This window comes from Oncorhynchus mykiss, chromosome 21, assembly GCF_057628025.1.
Source record: "Oncorhynchus mykiss isolate SJ-2025 chromosome 21, ASM5762802v1, whole genome shotgun sequence".
Lineage (NCBI taxonomy): Eukaryota > Metazoa > Chordata > Actinopteri > Salmoniformes > Salmonidae > Oncorhynchus > Oncorhynchus mykiss.
This window is the reverse complement of record NC_143042.1, coordinates 22,492,412-22,518,068: the sequence shown is the minus strand read 5'-3', so window position 1 is coordinate 22,518,068 and position 25,657 is coordinate 22,492,412. Positions and strand designations below refer to the sequence as shown.

Below are 25,657 nucleotides of genomic sequence, written 5' to 3'. Positions count from 1 at the left end.
TGTACTATACAGCAATATATCTATCACATAGCTCCTCTACAAACCCATTAGGGTTCTCTCCTCCCGTATACAGAAAGAGGGCTGTGAGTTACTGAGTAGTCCACAGTATTAGCTAGCTACTCTGGAGACAGAGACTAGCTGAGGAGGGTTATGAGGCCCCGTCACTCAGAAGCTGTGCCGCCACCGTGTGTGTCTATTGCAGCTGTTTCCCAGCAGCCCGGGCAGAGTCAGAGCTTTGAGTGTCCATGGTGCTAAGGGGTAAACAGAAAGACTAGAGGCATGTTGAAGCTGAAACTTTGACTTGTAAAGACACACACCACAATGAACAGGCACTCTTGGTTAAACATGGGCCAAGGCCAACAGAGAATCTAAATCGTCACAAAAACCATTGCGCAAGAGGAGACACTGCTACGGAAGAACCTAACTAGCCCCTCATCTTTATCATTAACTGGTAGTTTAACTGTTGTTTGCTGGGGCTGTCAGGGGGGTAAGGAAAGAGAGTTATCTAAGCCCATGAAACCTATTTGAAACAAGTAGCAGTGGCATAACCAATGGCACCATGAAGAACAGTACATTTAAAAAGAAGGCATTAAGTCTTCCACATGGTACTGGATGAATAGAACCCCATACAGCAGGATTTGAGCTGCTGGAGGGGCTACTATGAGAGACCCTCTGAGTGACGTTTCACTCACAATAACACAATTGTGGGTGCAGACACAGCATTATGCTTAGTGGGCAAGTCCCTTCATGGCATAGTGTGTGTGTGTGTTGCATGGGCCACTTTGTCCGCAGGGTGGCATGGAATATGACTGTGTCAAGGTCATATGGAAATATGAGAGGTCAGGCTGAGAAGAGTTTGCAAGCTCAACACACACATAGTGAATGCAGTTGTGTGTGAGAGACAGGACAATAACTTACATTATATGCAGAGTCTTGAGTCTGGGAGACAGACCAGTATTGATGAGCACAAATTGACCTACTTATGAGTTCCAGAACCCATAGTCAGGATGTCATGAGCTTTAACCCAATCAGGGGCTAAAGGTCCCCTCTGGCATGCACCTCTGGCATGCACGTTAACCAACTCTTCCACTGTTTAAAATACAGCTATACAATTTAAATTGTTGACTATAGCTCAAAATATAAAGTGTTAGGATAGCAATTTAGGTGCCACTATCAAAGTATGATCCCACGTGGTTCTGAAATATATTAGCTGCACGTGCCACTCAGATTACGGATATAATTGTCCACCATCAGATTAGCTCCATTCAAATCTAAAATCATAAAGCCTGGCAAACCAATACGGATTTAGCCTAAACAAATAATTGATAGCTAAAGTTAACTCATGAGACGGCTAGCCAGCCTGCCTGCCATTGGTTACGTTGAACATACTGTAGAGCAGGACTGCACGCGAAACTGGTAACTCCTTAAATTAACGCGTTAGCAACAGGTTGCTAACTTTATATGACAAAACACAGTATTTAACAGGTGAGACGTTGGCACAAATTAAAGTTCATGTACCTTGCACTGGGTTGGTTTCCCTGAAGGCTTCCTGAAGAACGAAGTTCTGGCGGTGAAAAAATACTCTTCGGAGTCCTCCTCTAAACTACTGTAGCCACTACTCATGGTGCTAGTCCACGTCATTTGAGGAGAAAACTAATCTCTTCAAATTTGGCTGCAGCAAAGCAACAACTTGAAAATAAAGTTGGCTACACCTCCGCAAACTTGTTTTGTGAACCGCAAAAAGCCGAACACTTTCCAACGCTCGAATCCTCCGTTCACTCTTCAACCAACTACTGATGAATCCTCACACTCTAGCAACTATGGAGCCGCCGTCTGTCAGCCGCTCTGAAGACACGCCTACTAGAATTCATTGAAAACTCCTCTATAGAAATCACCTTTGACTTTCTTCCTCTTCTTCTTCGTGTGGTTTTCCGGCAGACTAGACGCTGTGTTGCTGCCGTTTACAGGTAGGAGAGCAGATTGCACATTTTGGTCACCCCCAAAAAAGGGAAAGAGGAATTGGACACATTTAAATTGCACCACCATCTAACCATGCAACTATACACTATCCCCAAAAACCCACCACCCCATTCCACTATTTTTGCCCGATGGATGGAACCCCTTCTCTCAAACCTTCCTGTAGAACTTCTGCACTAAAATCTCTCACACCCAAATATTTCTCTGCTACTGCAACTACAACATCTACAGTATATTCAGTGGTGTCTGTTCCATCAGTGAAGTGCAGTTGATCACCATGGCTATAACCGCAAGAAATCCAACCTTACTAAAACTTATCCTCTCTGGCTCGCTCTCTTCATGCCTGCTCACTGGGGGGCTCCCAGTCGGCTGCCTTAGCATAGGAAACTTTCTGACCCACTCGAACCCTGGCAATCTCAACCTGTCTCTCTTTCACAGGGCACTTCGTATCCCCAGCTGCATTGGCACCCTCACAGTTGACACACAGTGCTTTCTCTATCCCAACAGTACACTCCCTCTGACTGTGCTCTCATGCACATTTCTCACATCGTGGGATTTCCCTTCTACATTACTGCTGCAACATGTCCAAAACCTTGGCACCTAAAGTACCGTAGCGGGTTCGGAACATAGGCCCTCACAGAATAGCAAATATAACCTAACCTTAACAGGTAGAAACTCTGGGTCAAAGCTCAACAAAACAGACAGGGTATTTTCAGTCTTGCCATCGGGTCTACATCTCACCAAATGGCAGAAGTCACAAACACTAGGAATCTTCATTTTCATTTGATCCACCTCTACATTCAACACTTCCCCACAGGGCACCCCTTTCAGCGGTGCCCTGCTCCGGAGAGCAAAGCACACCACAGGTTGAACCCCGAGCTGCGTGACTTAAAGCACCCGCTTCCTCTGGGAGGCAGATACATAAAAAATCCAAACAATTCCACTTCTCGAAACTTCAGATGTAACCATTCCCAGTTTATCCTTTACCCAGCTTGACACAACGTACGGGTTGCCCAAAAAGCCGGAATCAACCCTTTTCTAAAATCTCACTCTCCGGTAGGATTCTCGGGGCAAACGTTGAAAGACTCTACCACACCTGCTGCCGCATGTAGGACCACTACATCCTGGACTGGCTCAACTTCAGAGTGCTCACCACTGCCGACTGACTCCATTTCAAGATCCTCAAGGTTCTCAAGAGAGCATGAAGACCTATAAGTAAGATGACTTGGTTTGTAATCAGGAGACGTAAGTATGTACAGTATGTACTCCTCAAACTCAGGAGACAAACCTCTGATCTTATGCGCCATTCTTGCGCTTTCGCGTCATCGCACCTCTTTCGCCTCTTCCCAACCAACAGTTTCCACCGGCTTCTCCATTACGTTCACATCAATGAAGTGAAACCAATAGTTATTTCATTCTTTCTTACTTCCTGCCTCTCATACTTTTCTTTCCTTAGTCAGTGTGGCACTTGATGACATACTCCCGAGTGGCACAGCGGTCTAAGGCACTGCTTCTCAGTGCAAGAGGCGTCACTACAGTCCCTGGTTAGATTCCAGGCGGTATCACATCCGGCCGTGATTGAGAGTCCCATAGGGCGGCGCACAATAGGCCCAGCGTCGTCCGGGTTTGGCCGGTGTAGGCCGTCATTGTAAATACGAATTTGTTCTTAACTGTCTAGTTAAATAAAGGTGACATTATTTTTTATACTGTAGGTCTGTCTATATGCTCAGCACTTCCACTCATCATCAAATAATCCATATGAATCCATAGGTGCACACATCCTAAAGAGACAACATAACATCTGCTTCCCACTTACCTCAATGAACATGCAGCACAGCGAAGCTAGCTTTCTTATTTTCCTTCCCTGCAACATGCTGCTTTACCAGAGCTCCAGGACCAACTAAACTAAAAATGCAGACCAAAGGCATTTAATACTTTAGACTTACATACGCCCAGATGAATGGGTGGAACATCAGCCGTTCAGTCAGACCAACCTTTTAAAATTCCCAGTGACCCTTGATAGTTGTGGTAGTGTGTGTTTGTGTGTCTCTTAGTGTGTACATGTCAAAAACCCCTGCCTATCTACCAGAACCACATATAACCTATATATAAAATCAGAATGTCTTGCCCCTTTCTAAACTCTGCATAGGCCTATGGGATCCACCCTAACACAGCTCAATGTGCTCGGACGGGATTCTGTAGCCAGGGGTAACATGACATCATCAGTAACCAGGAAATGGGACAACGAGAACCCTACGCAGGAACTCCGGTTCAACTGCATTCTCACCTTTCAATCCAAACTGGTCAAGGCATTGGTTATAGTGACCTGGGGTCCATCTCTGGTCCATCTCTACCATATGAGGACAACATTAGTTATGTAAACGTTTGGCATGGATGAAGAAAAGCTGAATAAAAACACCCAAATTAAAGTCTTGTTCTCTGTTAGACATGAGACTGGGTTGGGTTCTAGCCAGGAATAAACCCCTCTCTGCTACTGACTCTCATTCCCTGATGTTGGTTGGCTTTCTCTCCTACTGGCATTGATCACAGTGAGTCATGAAAATGTAATCATTTCATCAGCAGCTTCTCATGCTGTTGTTACGACAACCACCCCATGCAGTGTCAGATAATCTGTTGTATAAGTATTAATAAACATTCTTAAAAACACATTTGGTGTTTGACGGTGGGGAGGCTAGCTGGCTCCTGGGTTTATTTGGTTATAAATGTGTAATATGTTTTTTATTCATGTTTTAACTCAGTGGTGGTGTTTTTAGTGTCTGATAAAGTTGTCTTGCATCAGCCAACAAATGGAACCCATTACTGTGATTCTCAGAGAGCAGAGCTATAATGCTTTAACAGCCATAATGAAAAGTGCATGCAGTTAATTTCTATTAGGATTTTAGTTGCCTAAGGCTTTTTTCTGAGTACATTTCTACATGGCTCCTCCTGTGTGGCCTGTTCTTTAACACACTAATATCATTCAACTAACTAGCCCACCCAGTCACTAGAAAGGATGTTACAATGTCAGATACTGGGTCAAACGTATGTAACATCTGTAGTGAATAAGGCGTACAACCCTTATCCTGACCACACCCAACACATACTGTAGCAGGCTTCTTTGGGGTTTATGGAGGGACAACCCTAATTTAAACCCAGAGTGCAGAGGCGACCTAAAAATAACCTAGAAGCACTGGAACAGCCAAACCCTTCAACCACACCACAGCCTGGCCAGAGAAGATTCATACAGCTGGCCTCTCTGTCCAGTTCTCTTGCAGTCTCAGAGCCAACTGCCCACATGTCTGTCGAGGACAAACTATACAGTCCACTAGAACCCTGTCTAACCAACAGCTTCTGGTCAGGTGGAGTGATGGGCACTAGTTGTTATGGCTTCCGTGGCCTGTATTTCTGTAGTACTGTGCTGACTTTGGAACCAACAGATCGGCTCCTGTAGGTGCATGGGAGCGTGTGAAAAAAAATCACAGAGAATGTCTCAGACACATGGAAACTCATTCTCAGTCCCAACCCCCTCAAACTCCCTCTCCCTTCCCTGGTGTAAAACAATGGACACTCAGCTTGAACCCCGCCCCCCCCCTTCCCGATCTCCACAGAGAGAGAGAGAGCGGTCAGGCAGGCCAGGCTAGAGAGAGAGAGAGAGGTGAACCTTCACTAGGCCTGTAGTCTCTCTGGCTGAAAGCTACAGCCCTTGGCAGACATTACCCACATTCCTCTGCAGACAGGGGGTTAAGGTTCTCAGCACACTGCTTGTTTCCAAGCTGCAGATTTAGTTAGTTATAGGTGAAGGGGTAAGAAGAGGTGAGGGTGAGGTAAAAGGGGTAGGTGCATAAGGAGGTGAGTGGGTGAGGTCGGGGAGGCGTAAGGAATGTCCCATAAATGACTCCATAAATGAGACTTCCACCACAAAGGCTAGTCTGTGGAGAGAGTGTTGTGAGAAAACTGACACTCTCTACTTCAGGCTAATCAGTGAGTGTGGGAGTCCGAGTTCCCCTACCTTTATCATCTAGAATGACGACATTGTTGTAATAATTCACCCTATTTTATTATCAGGAAGTACAAAAAATATTCCTATGAGCAATGATATATGATGTGCTTGAGATAAAACACAGATGAGGAATGCTCACTCATAAGAGTGATGGATAGCTAGTTTCAGTATACTGTATACAGTGCATTCGGAAAAGTATTCAGACCCCTTTCCTTTTTCCACATTTTGTTACATTACAACCTTATTCTAAAATGGATTAAATACATGTTTTCCTCATCAATCTACACACAATACCACATAATGACAATGCAAAAACCGTTTTTTAGACATTTTTGCAAATGTATAAAAAAATTCAAATAAATACCTTATTTACATAAGTATTCAGACCCTTTGCTATGAGACTCGAAGTTGAGCTCAGGTGCATCCTGTTTCCATTGATCATCCTTGTGATGTTTCTACAACTTGATTGGAGTCTGTGATAAATTCAATTGATTGGACATGATTTGGAAAGGCAAACCTATCTATATAAGGCCCCACAGTTGACAGTGCATGTCAGAGCAAAAACTAAGCCATGAGGTTGAAGGAATTGTCCGTAGAGCTCCAAGACAGTATTGTGTTAAGGCACAGATCTGGGCAAGGGTATAAAAACAATTCTGCAGCTTTGAAGGTCCCCAAGAACACAGTGGGCTTCATCAAATCATATCAAATTTTATTTGTCACATGCGCCGAATACAACAGGTGTAATCATATACCGTGAAATCATTCTTAAATGGAAGAAGTTTGGAACCACCAAGACACTTCCTAGAGCTGAGCAATCGAGGGAGAAGGGCCTTGGTCAGGGAGGTGACCAAGAACTCGATGGTCACTCTGACAGAGCTCCAGAGTTCCTCTGTGGAGATGGGAGAACCTTCCAGAAGGACAACCATCTCTGCAGTACTCCAACAATCAGGTTTTTATGGTTGAGTGGCCATACGGTAGCCACTCCTTAGTATAAGGCACATGACACCCCTCTTGGAGTTTGTCAAAAGGCACCTAAAGGACTCTCAGACCATGAGAAACAAGATTTTCTGGTATGATGAAACCAAGATTGAACTCTTTGGCCTGAATGCCAAGCGTCACGTCTGGAGGAAAACTGGCACCATCCCTACGGTGAAGCATGGTGTTGGCAACATCATGCTGTGGGGATGTTTTTCAGTGGCAGGGACTGGGAGACTAGTCAGGATCGAGGGAAAGATGAACAGAGCAAAGTACAGAGAGATCCTTGATGAAAACCTGCTCCAGAGCGCTCAGGACCTCAGACTGGGGTGAAGGTTCAATGACGCGAAGCACACAGCCAAGACAACACAGGAGTGGCTTCGGGACAAGTCTCTGAGTGTCCTTGAGTGGCCCAGTCAGAGCCCGGACTTGAACCCGATTGAACATCTTTGGAGAGACCTGAAAATAGCTGTGCAGCGACGCTCCCCAACCAACCTGACAGAGCTTGAGAGGATCTGCAGAGAAGAATGGGAGAAACTCTCCAAATACAGGTGTGCCAAGCTTGTAGCGTCGTACCCAAGAAGACTCAAGGCTGTAATTGTGGTGCTTCAACAAAGTACTGAGTAAAGGGTCGGAATATTTATGTAATACATATTTCAGTTGTTTATTTTGAATACTTTTGCAAAAATTTCTAAAAGCCTGTTTTTGCTTTGTCGTTATGGGGTATTGTGTGTAGATTGCTGAGTTTTTTTGTTCAACACCTGTGGCCATATACGAGGTTAGATTACACCAGAATAGTACTGGATACCTGTCCCTACCCCCTTTTACTTCGCCAAATAAGGCCTGAGTGACTCAACTTTGACTTCTCCTGTGTTTCTTCTGAGGCACTGAGTGCATTGGAGTGAGTGTGTGTGTTGAAATATATCTGCTGCCTCTCTTCCTCTGAGGCACAGTAACTCACAACATTCTCTGACAGCCAAGAAGCGCCACTCACTCATGAGCAAACACCATAGGAATGCTTGGATACGGACACTATGCTACTGTAATATATTCCATCTTTGCTTCTGTAGTTACCTAATTTTCACAAGCTCACAACAACAACAAAAAGTTCTTAGTTATGTGCAGACTACTGTATTTCACTTAACTGGTTTCTGAGCTACACAAACCACCCTCCATTTTGCACTTCAAACGGTAAAGAACCTGGCACCCAGCGTTGACCCCGGAGAGATCAAAGGGACTATTATACTGGGTAACATACTTACTCTTTGGGGAGTTGAGCTGCTGCCCATAATTCTACACTCGTCGTTGCCAACACAGCCAGATCAACACTATCCACTTCACACGCTCTCGGTTTTCTCAAATCCAGTTGAATCTCAAGTCTTTCAACGTTAATTTTGTACATTTATACCTTTATCAGTGTCGAATGTGTGCCATTTGCAGTGGAAGCTTATTGCAGAGGAGCGGGAGGAGGAGGCAGCGATTATACGGGTAGATACGGTGGGCAGAGTTCAAGGCAGCATTGTAAACATAAACACACACAGACCCGATTCATACCACACCATTGGCTACCCTACGATCAGCCCATAGGCACAGATCTATAAATGTATAGGGGCAACTTTATCCTACTCATAACTGCAGACAACACAGGAACAGCTGCTGCTCACAGGCATAATACTATAGGCAGGTCAGGACTCGCTTAAAGAGTCACAATAGACCTGCTCTCTCCCCGCCTTATGCCCCATATACAGTAACTAACTGTGGCTCCTTTGTCTGGCCCTTAGATGGACACAGGGCTTAGAATCATCAGGTCCCCACTCTGTCTGTACATTTGAGGGGGAAGCGCAAACACTACCTATAGACACTGAGGGGGAAGCACAAACACTACCTATAGACACTGAGGGGGAAGCACAAACACTACCTATAGACACTGAGGGGGAAGCACAAACACTACCCATAGACACTGAGGGGGAAGCACAAACACTACCTATAGACACTGAGGGGGAAGCACAAACACTACCTATAGACACTGAGGGGGAAGCACTGAGGGGGAAGCACAAACACTACCTATAGACACTGAGGGGGAAGCACAAACACTACCTATAGACACTGAGGGGGAAGCACAAACACTACCTATAGACACTGAGGGGGAAGCACAAACACTACCTATAGACACTGAGGGGGAAGCACAAACACTACCTATAGACACTGAGGGGGAAGCACAAACACTACCTATAGACACTGAGGGGGAAGCACAGAGACGCTACAGTTAAAACACACAGCCACTACAGGCAACATAAAACATCGGGTGAGATTATCCCCTCGTCACACTTGGATTAGACGCAGGCTCTGATGAGCTGTTGGCTCTGTCAACAACATGGACGTCTCCTCTCCTCAGGTCACAACACAATGACTCACTGATTACACTACAGACTGGCAGGAAAGATGGGAGACGATGGGAAACAGGGGAGAGGAGGTGCAGATAAGAAACAATAATACATCCAGTTTTTACAGGCTGACCTGGAAGTCCTCAGGCTGTGATCGTGATGGGGTTTTGATTGTGATCGTAGCACAGAAGCCACTCTGTCTTGTGGCTCGACATAAGGTTTTCTTGTAGGGCTGTGAATGATAGGGGAACTACGCTGGAACCATAAGGGACTGGGATGACCACTGATGTATCGCAGACCAAATGAATATTGACTAGTAGTGATAGACATTCTAGTTCAATAGAGTTCACTGTAGAGTCCCAGACGATTCTTTGATCCAGACAGTCATGCCTGCTATGTCTGCTGATAGGAAACACTGTCTGTCAGAGGTAGCTGGGTTATGGGGAAAGCCTGTGGATGTCTGGTGTGTTGAAGATGTTATCGTACATCTTTATCTGCCCAGTTTGACACAGAGAGGGAACATTGAAATAACTGGAACACCCTGTCTGTAAAACAGCAACATGATGAACCAATCTGGGCTGAACTCTGACCCCGCTCCCTCACAACAACCACGTAACAATAAAAACCCGACATCAACATCTACAGTAAATCAGGACCGGGTGTGACTTGGTCAACCAAGTCCTTTTTAACTGTGTGTTTCACAATATCCCTGCAGTTGAGGTTAGGTCACTAAAAGGTAAACTATCTTAAATTACAGCCCACTAATCATATAGAACAGAGCTGTTACGCAATATATGATTTGGTGGATTTTGTTTCCGAGTTCTGGGTTCTGGGTTGGAGAACGGTTCCAGGACCAGGCACTCTGCTGAGAGGTTGGGTTCTGTTATCAGAGGAGTGTAGGCCTATATCTTATAGCGAGAGCCGTGTGACAGAGCAGCCTTTCAGTGATTCAGTGACAAGTGTTCGGGGGTATTTCCACTAAACATTTACATTTCAGTAATTTATCAGACGCTCTTATGACTTACAGTAGTGAGTGCATACATTCTCATACTTTTTTTCACACGGGTTCCCCACAACCTTGGCGTTACAAGCACCATGAAAAACCAACGGAGCCACGCAGAATTGTATTTAACATTTGGGGTCACTAAGGAAACGGTTGGCTATTTCTGTTGGCTACACAGTGTGCTGTTGAGGAATCTTCATTCAGCATGAGGTCTAAAGCTTTGTTCGATCTATGTAGAGCCTTTCCTGTCCTCTTGTCTATACTGACGGTATCCTTTGATTTTGGCCCATAGCTTAACCGGACTGAAGCAGGTAAGATAGCATACCTATGGCATGACGCAAGCAACCCTATAGGACGTACTACATTACCCCGCGCACGATGAGGAGGAGAAGAGGGAAGGGAATAAGGGAGACTCCCGTTAGTCTGAGAGCTTAGAGAGGTGTAGAGTCCCTGAGCATTCCGCCACAGATAAAGAGTTCTGTGAAGGTTTGTGAAGAATGCACATATTAACAGAGGTGTCACAAAGGTCAAAGGTTAAAGTTCAACAACTTATGCAGGTTATCCTAAGCTAACATTTTGGGGTTAACGAGCAGCAAAGAAGCCCAGAGGGAATACATCAACATTCTTCTCCTCCTAACAACTGTCCCCCCCCCCCAGGTCCCTGTGTTTGACTTTCCCATCGTACAGGAACAGGAAATATACCTATTATTTACCGCCTGTCTGGTTAGATAACCTACCAGAGGGCATGGCTCAGCCTATAAGAGTGCAGTAGGGGACATTGTCATATTAGTTCAGAGGTCACTCTCAGCACTGTGCATAGTCACTCAGTCAGAAAACACATCCCCTCAGTCAGAACAACTACCTCTACAGCTAAACTTACTATACATGAACTAACTAAATCACACATTAACTAACCGAGTACAAATTATGTACTCGGGTGTCTTTGTGTGTAATTTCTTGCATTAGTGTGTTCATTTTTGAGTTAGTGAGCTCTTGTTGTGTATAGACCTTTAGTTAGCGCTGACAGAGATGTACATTGCATGTGATGCAATCATGTCTCTATGGTGAGAAATTGACAGTGACACTTGCCATTACCAAGAACTGTGTTTCAAGCCCAGTAACAGAGTTAGCCCATGACAGGGCAAGAGCTCTGGGTCAGACTTATGTCAATCTCTGTATTACTCTGTTATAGTCAACTCAGTGACACACTCCAGACCAGAACAATCACTGCTAGATGCAATCCCTGATCTATTCAATCAGCTAATCACTTTACGCTCCTGCACGTTAGGACTGAGTGCTGCCCCAGATCTTGTCACACTCGGAGGCTGTGTTACAGTGTGTAGGATTCCTAGTTATAAAATGTCACCATGTGTTGACTGGCAGCCATATTGAGTCGGCTTTACTCCTGTGAACTTCATCGCGTAACCAGCTGTCTGTGATTCATTTAGTAGGACAGGTACGTACGTACGTACATACATACGTACTGTACATACAGTGGGGCAAAAAAGTATTTAGTCAGCCACCAATTGTGCAAGATCTCCCACTTAAAAAGATGAGAGAGGCCTGTAATTTTCATCATAGAAAAAAAAATCCAGAAAATCACATTGTAGGATTTTTTATTAATTTATTTGCAAATTATGGTGGAAAATAAGTATTTGGTCAATAACAAAAGTTTATCTCAATACTTTGTTATATACCCTTTGTTGGCAATGACAGAGGTCAAATGTTTTCTGTAAGTCTTCACAAGGTTTTCACACACTGTTGCTGGTATTTTGGCCCATTCCTCCATGCAGATCTCCTCCAGTGCAGTGATGTTTTGGGGCTGTTGCTGGGCAACACGGACTTTCAACTCCCTCCAAAGATTTTCTATGGGGTTGAGATCTGGAGACTGGCTAGGCCACTCCAGGACCTTGAAATGCTTCTTACGAAGCCACTCATTCGTTGCCCGGGCGGTGTGTTTGGGATCATTGTCATGCTGAAAGACCCAGCCACGTTTCACCTTCAATGCCCTTGCTGATGGAAGAAGGTTTTCACTCAAAATCTCACGATACATGGCCCCATTCATTCTTTCCATTACACGGATCAGTTGTCCTGGTTCCTTTGCAGAAAAACAGCCCCAAAGCATGATGTTTCCACCCCCATGCTTCACAGTAGGTATGGTGGTCTTTGGATGCAACTCAGCATTCTTTGTCCTACAAACACGACGAGTTGAGTTTTTACCAAAAAGTTATATTTTGGTTTCATCTGACCATATGACATTCTCCCAATCTTCTTCTGGATCATCCAAATGCTCTCTAGCAAACTTCAGATGGGCCTGGACATGTACTGGCTTAATCAGGGGGACATGTCTGGCACTGCAGGATTTGAGTCCCTGACGGCGTAGTGTGTTACTGATGGTAGGCTTTGTTACTTTGGTCCCAGCTCTCTGCAGGTTATTCACTAGGTCCCCCCGTGTGGTTCTTCAGTCTTCCCAGCCTGGTGCAGGTCTACAATTTTGTTTCTGGTGTCCTTTGACAGCTCTTTGTTCTTGTGTCACGGTCGTCCTCCTCTTCGTCTGAAGAGGAGAGGCGAGAAGGATCAGAGGACCAATATGCGGCGTGGTAAGTGTCCATGGTGAATCTTTAATAAAGAAAGACTGAACACTATGCAAAAGAGTAACGAAAACAATAAACCAAATACGACCGTGAAGCTACAAAATGAGACCTGTGCTGACACAAGCCACTAACATAGACAATCACCCACAAACAAACAGTGCAACCCAGGCTACCTAAGTATGATTCTCAATCAGAGACAACTAATGACACCTGCCTCTGATTGAGAACCATACTAGGCCGAAAACATAGAAATGCCCCAAAACATAGAAAAACAAACATAGACTGCCCACCCAACTCACGCCCTGACCATACTAAATAAATACAAAACAACGGAAATAAAGGTCAGAACGTGACATCTTGGCCATAGTGGAGTTTGGAATGTGACTGTTTGAGGTTGTGGACAGGTGTCTTTTATACTGATAACAAGTTCAAACAGGTGCCATTAATACAGGTAACGAGTGGAGGACAGAGGGGCCTCTTAAAGAAGAAGTTACAGGTCTGTGAGAGCCAGAAATCTTGCTTGTTTGTAGGTGACCAAATACTTATTTTCCACCATAATTTGCAAATAAATTCATTAAAAATCCTACAATGTGATTTTCTGGATTTCTTTTTTTTTTTTAATTATTATTTTGTCTGTCATAGTTGAAGTGTACCTATGATGAAAATTACAGGCCTCTCTCATCTTTTTAAGTGGGAGAACTTGCACAATTGGTGGCTGACTAAATACTTTTTTGCCCCACTGTACGTACAGACAGACAGACAGACAGACAGACAGACAGACAGACAGACAGACAGACAGACAGACAGACAACCACTAGGTGTTAATCTATTAATCGTGATAGTTACTGAGTAATATTGTAGAGGCCCTCTCTATTCCTAGTTTATTACAGACTCTTCTAAACTAGGATAAGGAGCTCATTGTCTTCCTGTGTCTGTGTCCTCTGGGTATAACAGAGATCCATCCATCCAGCCTCTCTCCGATTCCATTTCTTTCACCGAGACATTTCCTGTCTCATGGGTTCATATCATTATCTGTCCATTTCAGGAGAGTTGGGACCACAGACCACAGAGCAGAGACAGAGAGTTGGACAGAGATAGAGCTACGGTCTACTGGGAGGTTCAGAGTACTTTATATAAGGATAATAAAGGATCATATAAATATAGGAATCTGGTTCTGGGCAGTCACATGGGAGAGTTTGATCAAAACCCAACAATGCCTCCCGCTGTCTGACCCGGCCGCACGCACACACGCACACAGAGACACAGACGACACACAGACACACACACCCAACCACAGATTAACACAGAAACAGAAACACGGCACTGTGAAACAACAACGACAGACATCTGCATGTCTCAGCAGCACTGTTCAGCACTGGTCCCAGGTTTCTGCTGAGCTAACATCTCACCACTAAACTGTTTCACTGCAGTATTGAAGCCAGACTGTTTTTGACAGAGTTGAAGATCCCTGACATGCCCTGAATATGTCACGCCCTGATCTGTTTCACCTGTCCTTGTGATTGTCTCCACCCCCTCCAGGTGTCGCTTATTCTCCCCAGTGTATATATCCCTGTGTTTCCTGTCTCTCTGTGCCAGTTCGTCTTGTAGGTTACTCAAGTCAACCAGCGTGTTTTTACCGTACTCTTTTTGCTATTCTCTTTTTGCTAATATTCCTGGTTTTGACCCCTGCCTGACTCTGGACTACTTTCCCGCCTGCCTGATCATCCTTCCTGCTCTGACCTTGATTCTGCCTGCCCTTTGGTACCTTTTGGACTCTGAACTGGTTTTGACCCTTTTTGCCTGTCCGCGACCATTCTCTTGCCTTACCCTATTGGATGAATAAATATTGTAAGGCTCCAACCGTCTGCCTCCTGTGTCTGCATCTGGGTCTCGCCTTGTGCCATAATAGAATATGATCCAGAGGTGTGTCTATATGGCGTAATGCCCTCACTCTTTCCATCCATCCATCCATCCATCCCACACGAGAGTTGTGTGTGTGTGCATGCTTGCGTACATTAGGTTGACCCCCCCCCCCCCCCCACACACACACCTTTTGATTCTCCTGGGACCACAGAGGTCAGAAATGTGTGTGAGGCCACCCAAAACAACCACCGCTATATGTGGCAGCCGGCTCATGTTGCTGTTGGGTGTGCTACAGGGCCAGGTAGTTTAGAATGCGCACGCACACACACACAATGACTCCGGGGCTATTAGCCTAGTGGTTAGAGCATTATATCTGGAGTATTTCTCCTGTCTTATCCGGTGTCCTGTGTGAATTTAAGTATGCTCTCTCTAATTCTCTCTTTCTCTCTTTCTTTCTTTCTCTCTCTCGGAGGACCTGAACCCTAGGACCATGCCTCAGGACTACCTGGCATGATGACTCCTCGCTGTCCCCAGTCCACCTGGCCGTGCTGCTGCTCCAGTTTCAACTGTTCTGCCTGCGGCTATGGAACCCTGAGCTGTTCACCGGACGTGCTACCTGTCCCAGACCTGCTGTTTCCAACTCTCTAGAGACAGCAGGAGCGTTAGAGATACTCTGAATGATCGGCTATGAAAAGCCAACTGACATTTACTCGTGAGGTGCTGACTTGTTGCACCCTCGACAACTACTGTGATTATTATTATTTGACCATGCTGGTCATTTATGAACATTTGAACATCTTGGCCATGTTCTGTTATAAACTCCACCCGGCACAGCCAGAGTAAACTGAGTAAATGTCAGTTGGTGCATCAAAGCAGGGACCGAGAGACTGAAAAACAGCTTCTATCTCAAGGCCATCAGACTGTTAAACAGCCACCACTAACATTGAGTGGCTGCTGCCAACATAGACTCAACTCCAGCCACTTTAATAATGGAATAATTTATGTAAAAATGTATCACTAGCCACTTTAAACAATGGCACTTAATATAATGTTTAGAATACTCTACACTACTCATCTCATATGTACAGTATGACTATACCACCTCTTGCCATCTTTATGTTATTTTTTTTAAATTTGACCTTTATTTAACTAGGCAAGTCAGTTAAGAACAAATTCTTATTTTCAATGACAGTTCAGGGGCAGAACGACAGCTGTACCTTGTCAGCTCGGGGTTTGAACTTGCAACCTTCCGGTTACTAGTCCAACGCTCTAACCACTAGGCTAGCCTGCCGCCCCATACATGTATCACTAGCCACTTTAAACAATGCCACTTTATGTTTACATACCCTACATTACTCATCTCATATGTATATACTGTACTCGATACCATCTACTGCATCTTGCCTATGCCGTTCTGTACCATCACTCATTCATATATTTTTATGTACATATTCTTCATCCCTTTACACTTGTGTGTATAAGGTAGTTGTTGGGAATTGTTAGGTTAGGTTACTCGTTGGTTATTACTGCATTGTCGGAACTAGAAGCACAAGCATTTCGCTACACTTGCATTAACATCTGCTAACCATGTGTATGTGACAAAGAAAATTTGATTTGATTTGAAGAGGACTGGCCACCCCTCATAGCCTGGTTCCTCTCTAGGTTTCTTCCTAGGTTTTGGCCTTTCTAGGGAGTTTTTCCTAGCCACCGTGCTTCTACACCTGCATTGCTTGCTGTTTGGGGGTTTTAGGCTGAGTTTCTGTATAGCACTTTGATATATCAGCTGATGTAAGAAGGGCTATATAAATACATTTGATTTGATTGGGCCAGTAACCGAAAGGTTGCTGGATCGAATCCCCGAGCTGACAAGGTAAAAACCTGCCGTTCTGCCCTTGAGCAAGGCAGTTAACCAGCTGTTCCCCGGGCTCCGAAGACGTGGATGTCGATTAAGGCAGCCCCCCCCGCACCTCTCTGATTCAGAGGAGTTGGGTTAAATGTGGAAGACACATTTCAATTGAAGACATTCAGTTGTACAACTGACTAGGTATCCCCCACTTTCCATTTCCCTTTCCTATTATATAGAGAATGACATGGACAGCTGGTCTCAAAGCATTGGCCCCACCTAGCTAATCCCAAACACGCACCCTTCAGTATGATACCATCAGAGTACCTAGAGCCAAGCCATTTATCCCCCCAAAAAACCCTAAGAGCAACACATCCCCCAAACAGTCACTCACTCAAGCCAAGAGTTCTATGACAAGAGATACAGTATAGAGACAGAGAGAGCGTCATCTGGTGGTACATTGGTGAACTACGTCTCAGTCACTCACTGTAATCACAGGCAGGGCGAATACTCATTCTATGCACTCTAACACCCCTTTGTGGTGAAACACACGAAATTCAGTCATAATGTGACCATCACAGAATATAATATCAGCCCTCATCTCAAGGAACAAAGTGTTGACCCTTTAATTAGACAACACAGACACACAGAGGGAGTGAGAGAGAAGGTGGGTACTCACAATGGCCGGTGTGTTGTTGTTAAGGTGGTCCTGGCTGAGGGGGGTGTCAGCGGCAACAGGACCACCGGGGGGACAGTCCAATGACACTCGCTCCCGACACTCTGGGTGACACGTATACTTACACCCTGGAGCAGGAGGAGAGGAGCTTGTTAAATAATTGTAAAGAGCACACTCTGACCTGACCTGGCAGACTCATAGAGCCTGCATTGTCTCGCGGTGTGTGTCAACGGAGCGGGCGGCGTTCAACACTGCACCAAATACCCTCATTTCATACTTCTAGTTATTCTTCCACCTCTTGAAGACTCCTGCCACTTCCTTGCCAGGAGGAGTTCAAATATTTCATCTGTGTTGGACTCAATAGCAGCGCGATCATTAACAGAGACCCGTGCATGCACTCAGGTCACAAGTACTATGTTAAATACTCCGCCAACCCCTAACAGGTTTCACCCATAACCAAATAACTCATGTATAACCCAGCCACTAACTTATTTAATCTGTAACGCAACCCCAAGCTGCTACGCAAGTATTCCCTGGGACTCCAGGCTCGGGTCTCCAGCAACAGCAATGAATGACCAGGCGAGGTTGTGTTGTGTCTGGAGGGAAAGGACGAGATGGAAACGAGGTTGTCCACAGTGTGCGAACACTCCCACTGACCCCGTTCACAGTCACCAGTGCAAAAAAATCTTTCACCTGAGCTCTCGAAAACATTCATCTCAGCCAAGTGAAACAGAAGTCACCATTCCAAACTATTCCAAGTGCAAGAAAAATGTAAACATGATATAATACATCGGAGTGACAAAGAACAAGGGGAACTGTTCTGCTGCCCTTTGATCAGATCTGTCTGACAGGTCGGGGAAAAGTCTCCAAGTGACACACACACTTCCTCCCGTGCACACTGTAACTCCGCCGCGGCAGAACAAAAAGGTTGGTGGAATCTCTAATGTGTCCTCTCTTTCTTTCTCTTTCCCCTCTCGTTCTCTGCGCCGGCTTGGCCAGCATCCAGCAGCCCACTTAGAATTAACCCAGCGTGGAGGAGAGACAGGGAGAGACCGCTAATAACACAGAATACATTACACATCACTGTGACACTCCCTCTGCAGAGTACAGAACATCCAGCGAGTCCTCGTTGTTAGCACCGGTGTACAGGAACAGAGTGGCCTGTGCGCGTGCGTTTGTCTGTGTCTCCTCTCTTACCTGAGGACCTCCTCTTCACCTGCCGGCTGAGCTTCACCGACAGTCTACAGATGGCTGCTCCCATCCCCGACCAGCACACCATTTCCCTCCTGCCTCACACACTCTTCTCTCTGAAGCTCTCCCTCACTGCTCAACCAATACTCCTTGACCACTGCGCACACTGTACCACCACTGGCCAGTTGCAACAGGCCCAGCTTCGACGCACTCACTCTCTTACACACAGGCACAACAAGCATCAGGAACAATAGCCTGTTTGGACTGGGAACCCCCCACCTCCCTCGCCAGCCCAGACCTACACAGAGACTCATTAGACTAGCTGCTACCACTCTCTCTCGCTTTCTCTCTCACACTCGCCCACTCACTCTCGGTCTCCCCCTCCCACTCTCTATGTATGGTAGTGCTGAGTGGGTGATTTGCCTGTCAAATGGAGGCTCAGTGGGTCACAGTGATGGACACACAGACAGTAGGAGAGAAGAGAGAGGGAGAGATGGAGGGGGGAGAGAGAGAGAGTGTGTGTCCGAGCGTGCGTGCGTGCGTGTGTGCGAGAGAGTGTGTGCGTACGTGTGTGTGGGTGTAGGCCAGGGATGCTCCTCTCTGAGCTCACCAGCACACAAAGAGGGTGGTCAGCTCTTGTCTGCTAGGCTTCCTGCCCTAACACTCGCTAACCCTCTGTAGCTTTCGATACAATTAGGCAAAGCCTGGGTATTGTCTCAGCTAGGCCCTGGCGCTGGGACAGAACCAGAGAGGAAACGGTACACTGTCCGTCCACGACGCCATGACAGAATAACAAACACCACCACAGGCTATGTCATCAGACATAAGGCACTATGCCTGTGATGCATGAACTTAGAGGAGATTTGTCTCGCCCCATTGAGGAGAAATAAAACACACTTCCATGTCTTACACAACTGCAAAAGACTGACGATCTGATGATGATTGTTACTGTCTGTCTGATGAGTTAAGCACTTTTTTTCTCTCTGGGAGTCTCCTGGGCCTGTGGGGAGTGTTGTGTGTGTGTGTGTGTGTGTGTGTGTGTGTGTGTGTGTGTGTGTGTGTGTGTGTGTGTGTGTGTGTGTGTGTGTGTGTGTGGTATAGCTGTGCTGTCTCATTGATAATAGCCCTTCCTGTAATCAGCCAGGCAAAACCAATCAATCAGACTTAATCAGTGGAGCTGAGAGGAGAACAGAGCGCAAGTCAGCATCTTCCCACACTCCCACAAAGAACAACAACACACTCCACAAACAGATGCGTACCAACACCACTCGCCCCTGAGCCTAGCCACTGTCAGCTGTGTGTAGTATTTAGAGCTGGCTGTCTAACCATGTCTCTGTGTGCTGGGAGGAGAGATGAGGAACCTGTGGCGACTTTCTCACTGACGTGCCAAGAGCCAATTCAGCCAAACTCTGCCTCCCCCTCCCCACAACACACACATCTTGCAGTATCAATCCCAACATGTAAAGACCATAGCCTTGGTTTTAAAAGCAAGTAAGAGAGGGCCAGACCTTCACCCACAGGACACTGTGTGGTTGCAGAAGACATAACAGTACTCAAGCCTACTCTTCTTGGAGTCCTGCTGTGACCAGGTAGACCTGTGTGCGTGTTTGGGGATGGTGTGTGTGCGTGCGTGTGTGTGTGTGTGTGTGTGTGTGTGTGTGTGTGTGTGTGTGTGTGTGTGTGTGTGTGTGTGTGTGTGTGTGTGTGTGTGTGTGTGAGAGATATCGTTTTCTTATCCTGTAATCAAAGGTGGAATGAAGCCTTGTGTTTCAGTAGGCACAATAGCTGTATCTGGGCTGTGGGTTGACGTGATCAACTTACTGAGGCAGTTGGTATGACACTAAGGCTCTGGACTGTAATAGGAGTAGAATGGTCTGGGGCTGGAGAGCTGTGTGTTTGTGTGTCTAGTCCAGACAGGTGGTGCGTTGAATTTGTTCCTGCGCTTTCTTTAGACTGTAGAAAATAGATATCCTTCTTGAAGCAGCATTGCGCAAACTTAACAGCCCTCTTAGTTCCCCATTCCACATTCGGAGACTTCAATTTGGAATTCCACGTCTCTCATTCCTATCCGGCTCCACTCAGGCCCCCACTAACAAAACACACCGCACTAAAAACACACATACACACTGCCAGGACAGCAGGTGGTCTCAGACCGTGCTGACTGTCAGTGGAGGAGACGGAAGGGTTGTCATTCCACTGTGGTAGTGTTGTTTTCCTAAGTCAACGGTAATCCGTTTCCCATAGACACCAGCGACGGGACTAAACCCATTCCCTCAGCACTTAAGAGCCTTTTCACACATGGCTGCTAAACACCTAACTGAAATGCACACACACTTAATTATGGAACGTGCATATCTTCCACTCTCCCTCTCACGGGTATCCCTTCCTCTGTCTTTCGGTCTCTCTGCAGAGTCTGTCTGTCTGTTTACCTGCCTGTCTTCCACACAAAGTGTTTGTGCTGAGTCTTGGGTGTTTCATGACAGGTCAGGGATGACATTGAGTGATCTGTCTGTGGACACAACAATGTGTTTATACACTTATTTTATCTCTCAGCTCATGGCCTCTAAGTGACACCAAACCGTCTGTCTGCCTTAACACCATGCTCTGGGGTTGGCTAAACACAGGCCCAGATACACACACTCACATATACAAACGTACACACACACACACGGACACACACACACAGACACACAAACACACACACTCACCAGAGTTCCTCCAAAGTAGGCTTAGTTCCAGGCGTCCAGAGCGGCGGATCAGTTTGGGAACACGGAAGAAGAAACCTGATAACCTCCTCAGAGTCCTCCCAAATCCTTTAGCCAGCCCCATTGCTCATTCACTAACACAGAGCTCACACACACTCATACGCTCGCACACCCAGGTTCCAACTCACACATAGTGGGCTCCATTTTGCAGAGAGCACTGCGCAGATCCAACATAAGGTTGCCCCGGTCCTGCAAATCCCAGACTGTCTTTCACTCTGGCCCCTCTCTACCCTCTTTCTCCTCCTCTCTTTCTCCCCCTCTATCCTACCCTGTCTGGCTTTTCTGTGTCATGTCTGGCCTGTGCTAGTCCCTCCCCTTACTGTCGCCCCCCCATTCACCCTGTGCGTGCGTGTGTGCGTGTGTGTGTGTGTGTGAGGATTACTATCCTCGTGAGTACTGGAAATCCCCATAAGGATAGTAAAACAAGGAAAAAGGCTATTTTAGGGGTTGGGTTAAGGGTTATGGTTACAATTAGGGGTTAGGTGAAGGAGTTAGGGTTAGGGGTTAAGGTCAGGTTTAGGGTAAATAGGATTATGAATTGAAATGCATTTTAGGTCCCACAAGGATAGTAATACATAAAGTGTGTGTGGTCATTGTGATGTCATTAACCTGTCACAATGAGAGAGTAGTGTCTTCTGGAGCCACACTGTCACTGCACCTGCACAAACAGCAGCTGGGCACTAGGGAAAACACATACGCAGGCAGGCAAGTACACACAGAGACACACACAGAGACACACACAGAGACACACACAGTCTTCAGTGGAGAATGAAAGCTGATCTAGTCATGGGGAATTACAACAAGTTATTTCCAATCCAGGAGCACAACAGGTCTCTAACACTTCCCTGTGGTGAATGAATGGTCATGTTAATCCCCCATCTCCTCTGTGTCTAATCTGATTTCACGAACTTCTCACCTCTCCATGTAAATGGCTATGGACGAGGCCCACAGGCCTAGCTGACCATTTGGGCTTATAAGGCCAATGGTTCTGTGTGAATGACAGGGATAAATACCGCCCCAATATATCCACGGGTGATACAATCGCCATCGCACTGCACTATCCATCTGGACAAGAGGAACACCTACGTAAGAATGCTGTTCAATAACTACAGCTCAGGCTTCAACACCATAGTACCCTTCAAGCTTGGGGCCCTGAGTCTGAATCCAGCCCTGTGCAACTGGGTCCTGAACTTTGTGGGCCCCACAAGGGTGCGTGCTCAGCTCCCTCCTGTACTCCCTGTTCACCCATGAATGCGTGGCCACGCACACCACCAACTCAATCATCAAGTTTGCAGACGACACAACAGTGGTATGCCTGATTACCAACAATGACGCGACAGCCTACAGGGAGGAGGCAAGGGTCCTGGTGGAGTGGTGCCAGGAAAATAACCTCTTTCTCAACGTCAACAAAATGAAGGAGCTGATTGTGGGCTTCAGGAGACAGCAGAGGGAGCAAGCCAACATCCACATCTACGGAGCCACAGTGGAGAAGGTGAAAAGCTTCAAGTTCCTCTGCGTACACATCACTGAAAATCTGAAATGGTCCAACCACACAGATAGCGTGGTGAAGAACCTCACGAGGCTGTAGAAATTAGGCTTGGCACCTAGGAACCTCACAGACCTTTACAGGTGCACCATTGAGAGCATCCTGTCGGTCTGTATCAACGCCTGGTAGGGCAACTGCGTCGTCAGCAACGGCAGGGCTCTCCGGAGGGTGGTGCGGTCTGCCCAACGCATCACCGGGGGCACTCTGCCTGCCCTCCAGGACATCTACAGCACCTTGTGTCACAGGAAGGCCAAGAACATCATCAAGGCCACCCGAGCCCCGCAATCAACCAGAAGGCGAGGTCAGTACTGGTGCATCAAAGCTGGGACCGAAAAACAGCTTCCATCTCAAGGCCATCAGACTGTTAAATAGCCATCACTAGTCAGCCTCCACCCAGTACCCTGCCCTGAACTTAGTCACTGTCACTAGCTGGCTACCACATGGTTACCTTAGAGGCTGCTGCCCTATGTACATAGACATGGAACACTGGTCACTTTAATAATGTTCACATACTGTTTTACCCATTTCATATGAATATACTGTATTCTCGTCCGGTCCATCCTATTCAACTATTGCTGAAAATATACTACTGTATGCAACGTATTCTTCAGATAGAGTACATATTTGATCCACATACTGTCCATAAATCGCATCACATACAGTGCCTTCAGAAAGATTCAGAGCCCTTGACTTTTTCCACATTTTGTTACGTTACAGCCTTATTCCAAAATAGTATTTTTCCCTCATCAATCTACACACAATACCCCATAATGACTAAGCAAAGACAGGTTAAGACATTTTAGCTAATTTATAAAAAATATAAAACTGAAATATCACATTTACGGTTGAAGTCACAAAGTTTACATACAGCTTAGCCAAATACATTTAAACTCAGTTTTTCACAATTCCTGACATTTAATCCTAGTAAAAATTCCCTGTTTTATTTTAAGAATGTGAGATGTCAGAATAATAGTAGAGAGAATGATTTATCTCATCACATTCCTGTGGGTCAGAAGTTTACATTCACGCAATTAGTATTTGGTAGCATTGCCTTTAAATTGTTTAACTTGAGTCAAACGTTTCAGCTACTCTTCCACAAGCATCCCACAATAAGTTGGATTAATTTTGGCCCATTCCTCCTGACAAAGCTGGTGTAACTGAGTCAGGTTTGCAGCCTACTTGCTTGCACATACAGTGCCTTGCGAAAGTATTCGGCCCCCTTGAACTTTGCGACCTTTTGCCACATTTCAGGCTTCAAACATAAATATATAAAACTGTATTTTTTTGTGAAGAATCAACAACAAGTGGGACACAATCATGAAGTGGAACGACATTTATTGGATATTTCAAACTTTTTTAACAAATCAAAAACTGAAACATTGGGTGTGCAAAATTATTCAGCCCCCTTAAGTTAATACTTTGTAGCGCCACCTTTTGCTGCGATTACAGCTGTAAGTCGCTTGGGGTATGTCTCTATCAGTTTTGCACATCGAGAGACTGACATTTTTTCCCATTCCTCCTTGCAAAACAGCTCGAGCTCAGTGAGGTTGGATGGAGAGCATTTGTGAACAGCAGTTTTCAGTTCTTTCCACAGATTCTCGATTGGATTCAGGTCTGGACTTTGACTTGGTCATTCTAACACCTGGATATGTTTATTTTTGAACCATTCCATTGTAGATTTTGCTTTATGTTTTGGATCATTGTCTTGTTGGAAGACAAATCTCCGTCCCAGTCTCAGGTCTTTTGCAGACTCCATCAGGTTACAGAATGGTCCTGTATTTGGCTCCATCCATCTTCCCATCAATTTTAACCATCTTCCCTGTCCCTGCTGAAGAAAAGCAGGCCCAAACCATGATGCTGCCACCACCATGTTTGACAGTGGGAATGGTGTGTTCAAGGTGATGAGCTGTGTTGCTTTTTCGCCAAACATAACGTTTTGCATTGTTGCCAAAAAGTTCAATTTTGGTTTCATCTGACCAGAGCACCTTCTTCCACATGTTTGGTGTGTCTCCCAGGTGGCTTGTGGCAAACTTTAAATGACACTTTTTATGGATATCTTTAAGAAATGGCTTTCTTCTTGCCACTCTTCCATAAAGGCCAGATTTGTGCAATATACGACTGATTGTTGTCCTATGGACAGAGTCTCCCACCTCAGCTGTAGATCTCTGCAGTTCATCCAGAGTGATCATGGGCCTCTTGGCTGCATCTCTTATCAGTCTTCTCCTTGTATGAGCTGAAAGTTTAGAGGGACGGCCAGGTCTTGGTAGATTTGCAGTGGTCTGATACTCCTTCCATTTCAATATTATCGCTTGCACAGTGCTCCTTGGGATGTTTAAAGCTTGGGAAATCTTTTTGTATCCAAATCCGGCTTTAAACTTCTTCACAACAGTATCTCGGACCTGCCTGGTGTGTTCCTTGTTCTTCATGATGCTCTCTGCGCTTTTAACGGACCTCAGAGACTATCACAGTGCAGGTGCATTTATACGGAGACTTGATTACACACAGGTGGATTGTATTTATCCTCATTAGTCATTTCGGTCAACATTGGATCATTCAGAGATCCTCACTGAACTTCTGGAGAGAGTTTGCTGCACTGAAAGTAAAGGGGCTGAATAATTTTGCACGCCCAATTTTTCAGTTTTTGATTTGTTAAAAAAGTTTGAAATATCCAATAAATGTCGTTCCACTTCATGATTGTGTCCCACTTGTTGTTGATTCTTCACAAAAAATACAGTTTTATATCTTTATGTTTGAAGCCTGAAATGTGGCAAAAGGTCGCAAAGTTCAAGGGGGCCGAATACTTTCGCAAGGCACTGTACTTTTTCAGTTCGGCCCACACA

At 45.6% G+C, this 25,657-nt stretch overlaps 1 protein-coding gene across 4 annotated transcripts in view; it reads right to left on the bottom strand.

Moving 5' to 3' along the window:
- LOC110500244 (ras association domain-containing protein 3) overlaps nt 1–25,657 on the bottom strand; it is a 49,621-nt gene that overhangs the window by 21,090 nt on the left and 2,874 nt on the right. The window contains exons 1-2 of one of the 4 annotated variants that reach the window (XM_021577495.3): nt 21,215–21,566; nt 17,319–17,443 (exon numbers count right to left, since the gene is read on the bottom strand). In XM_021577495.3, coding sequence (XP_021433170.1) covers nt 17,319–17,443; nt 21,215–21,335 — 246 coding nt within the window. In that variant the 5' untranslated portion in view covers nt 21,336–21,566. Of the gene's footprint in view, nt 1–1,518; nt 2,401–17,318; nt 17,444–18,512; nt 18,732–21,214; nt 21,567–25,657 lie in introns of those variants that run through there. The other 3 variants (XM_021577496.3, XM_021577494.3, XM_021577497.3) reach the window with 3 other exon arrangements.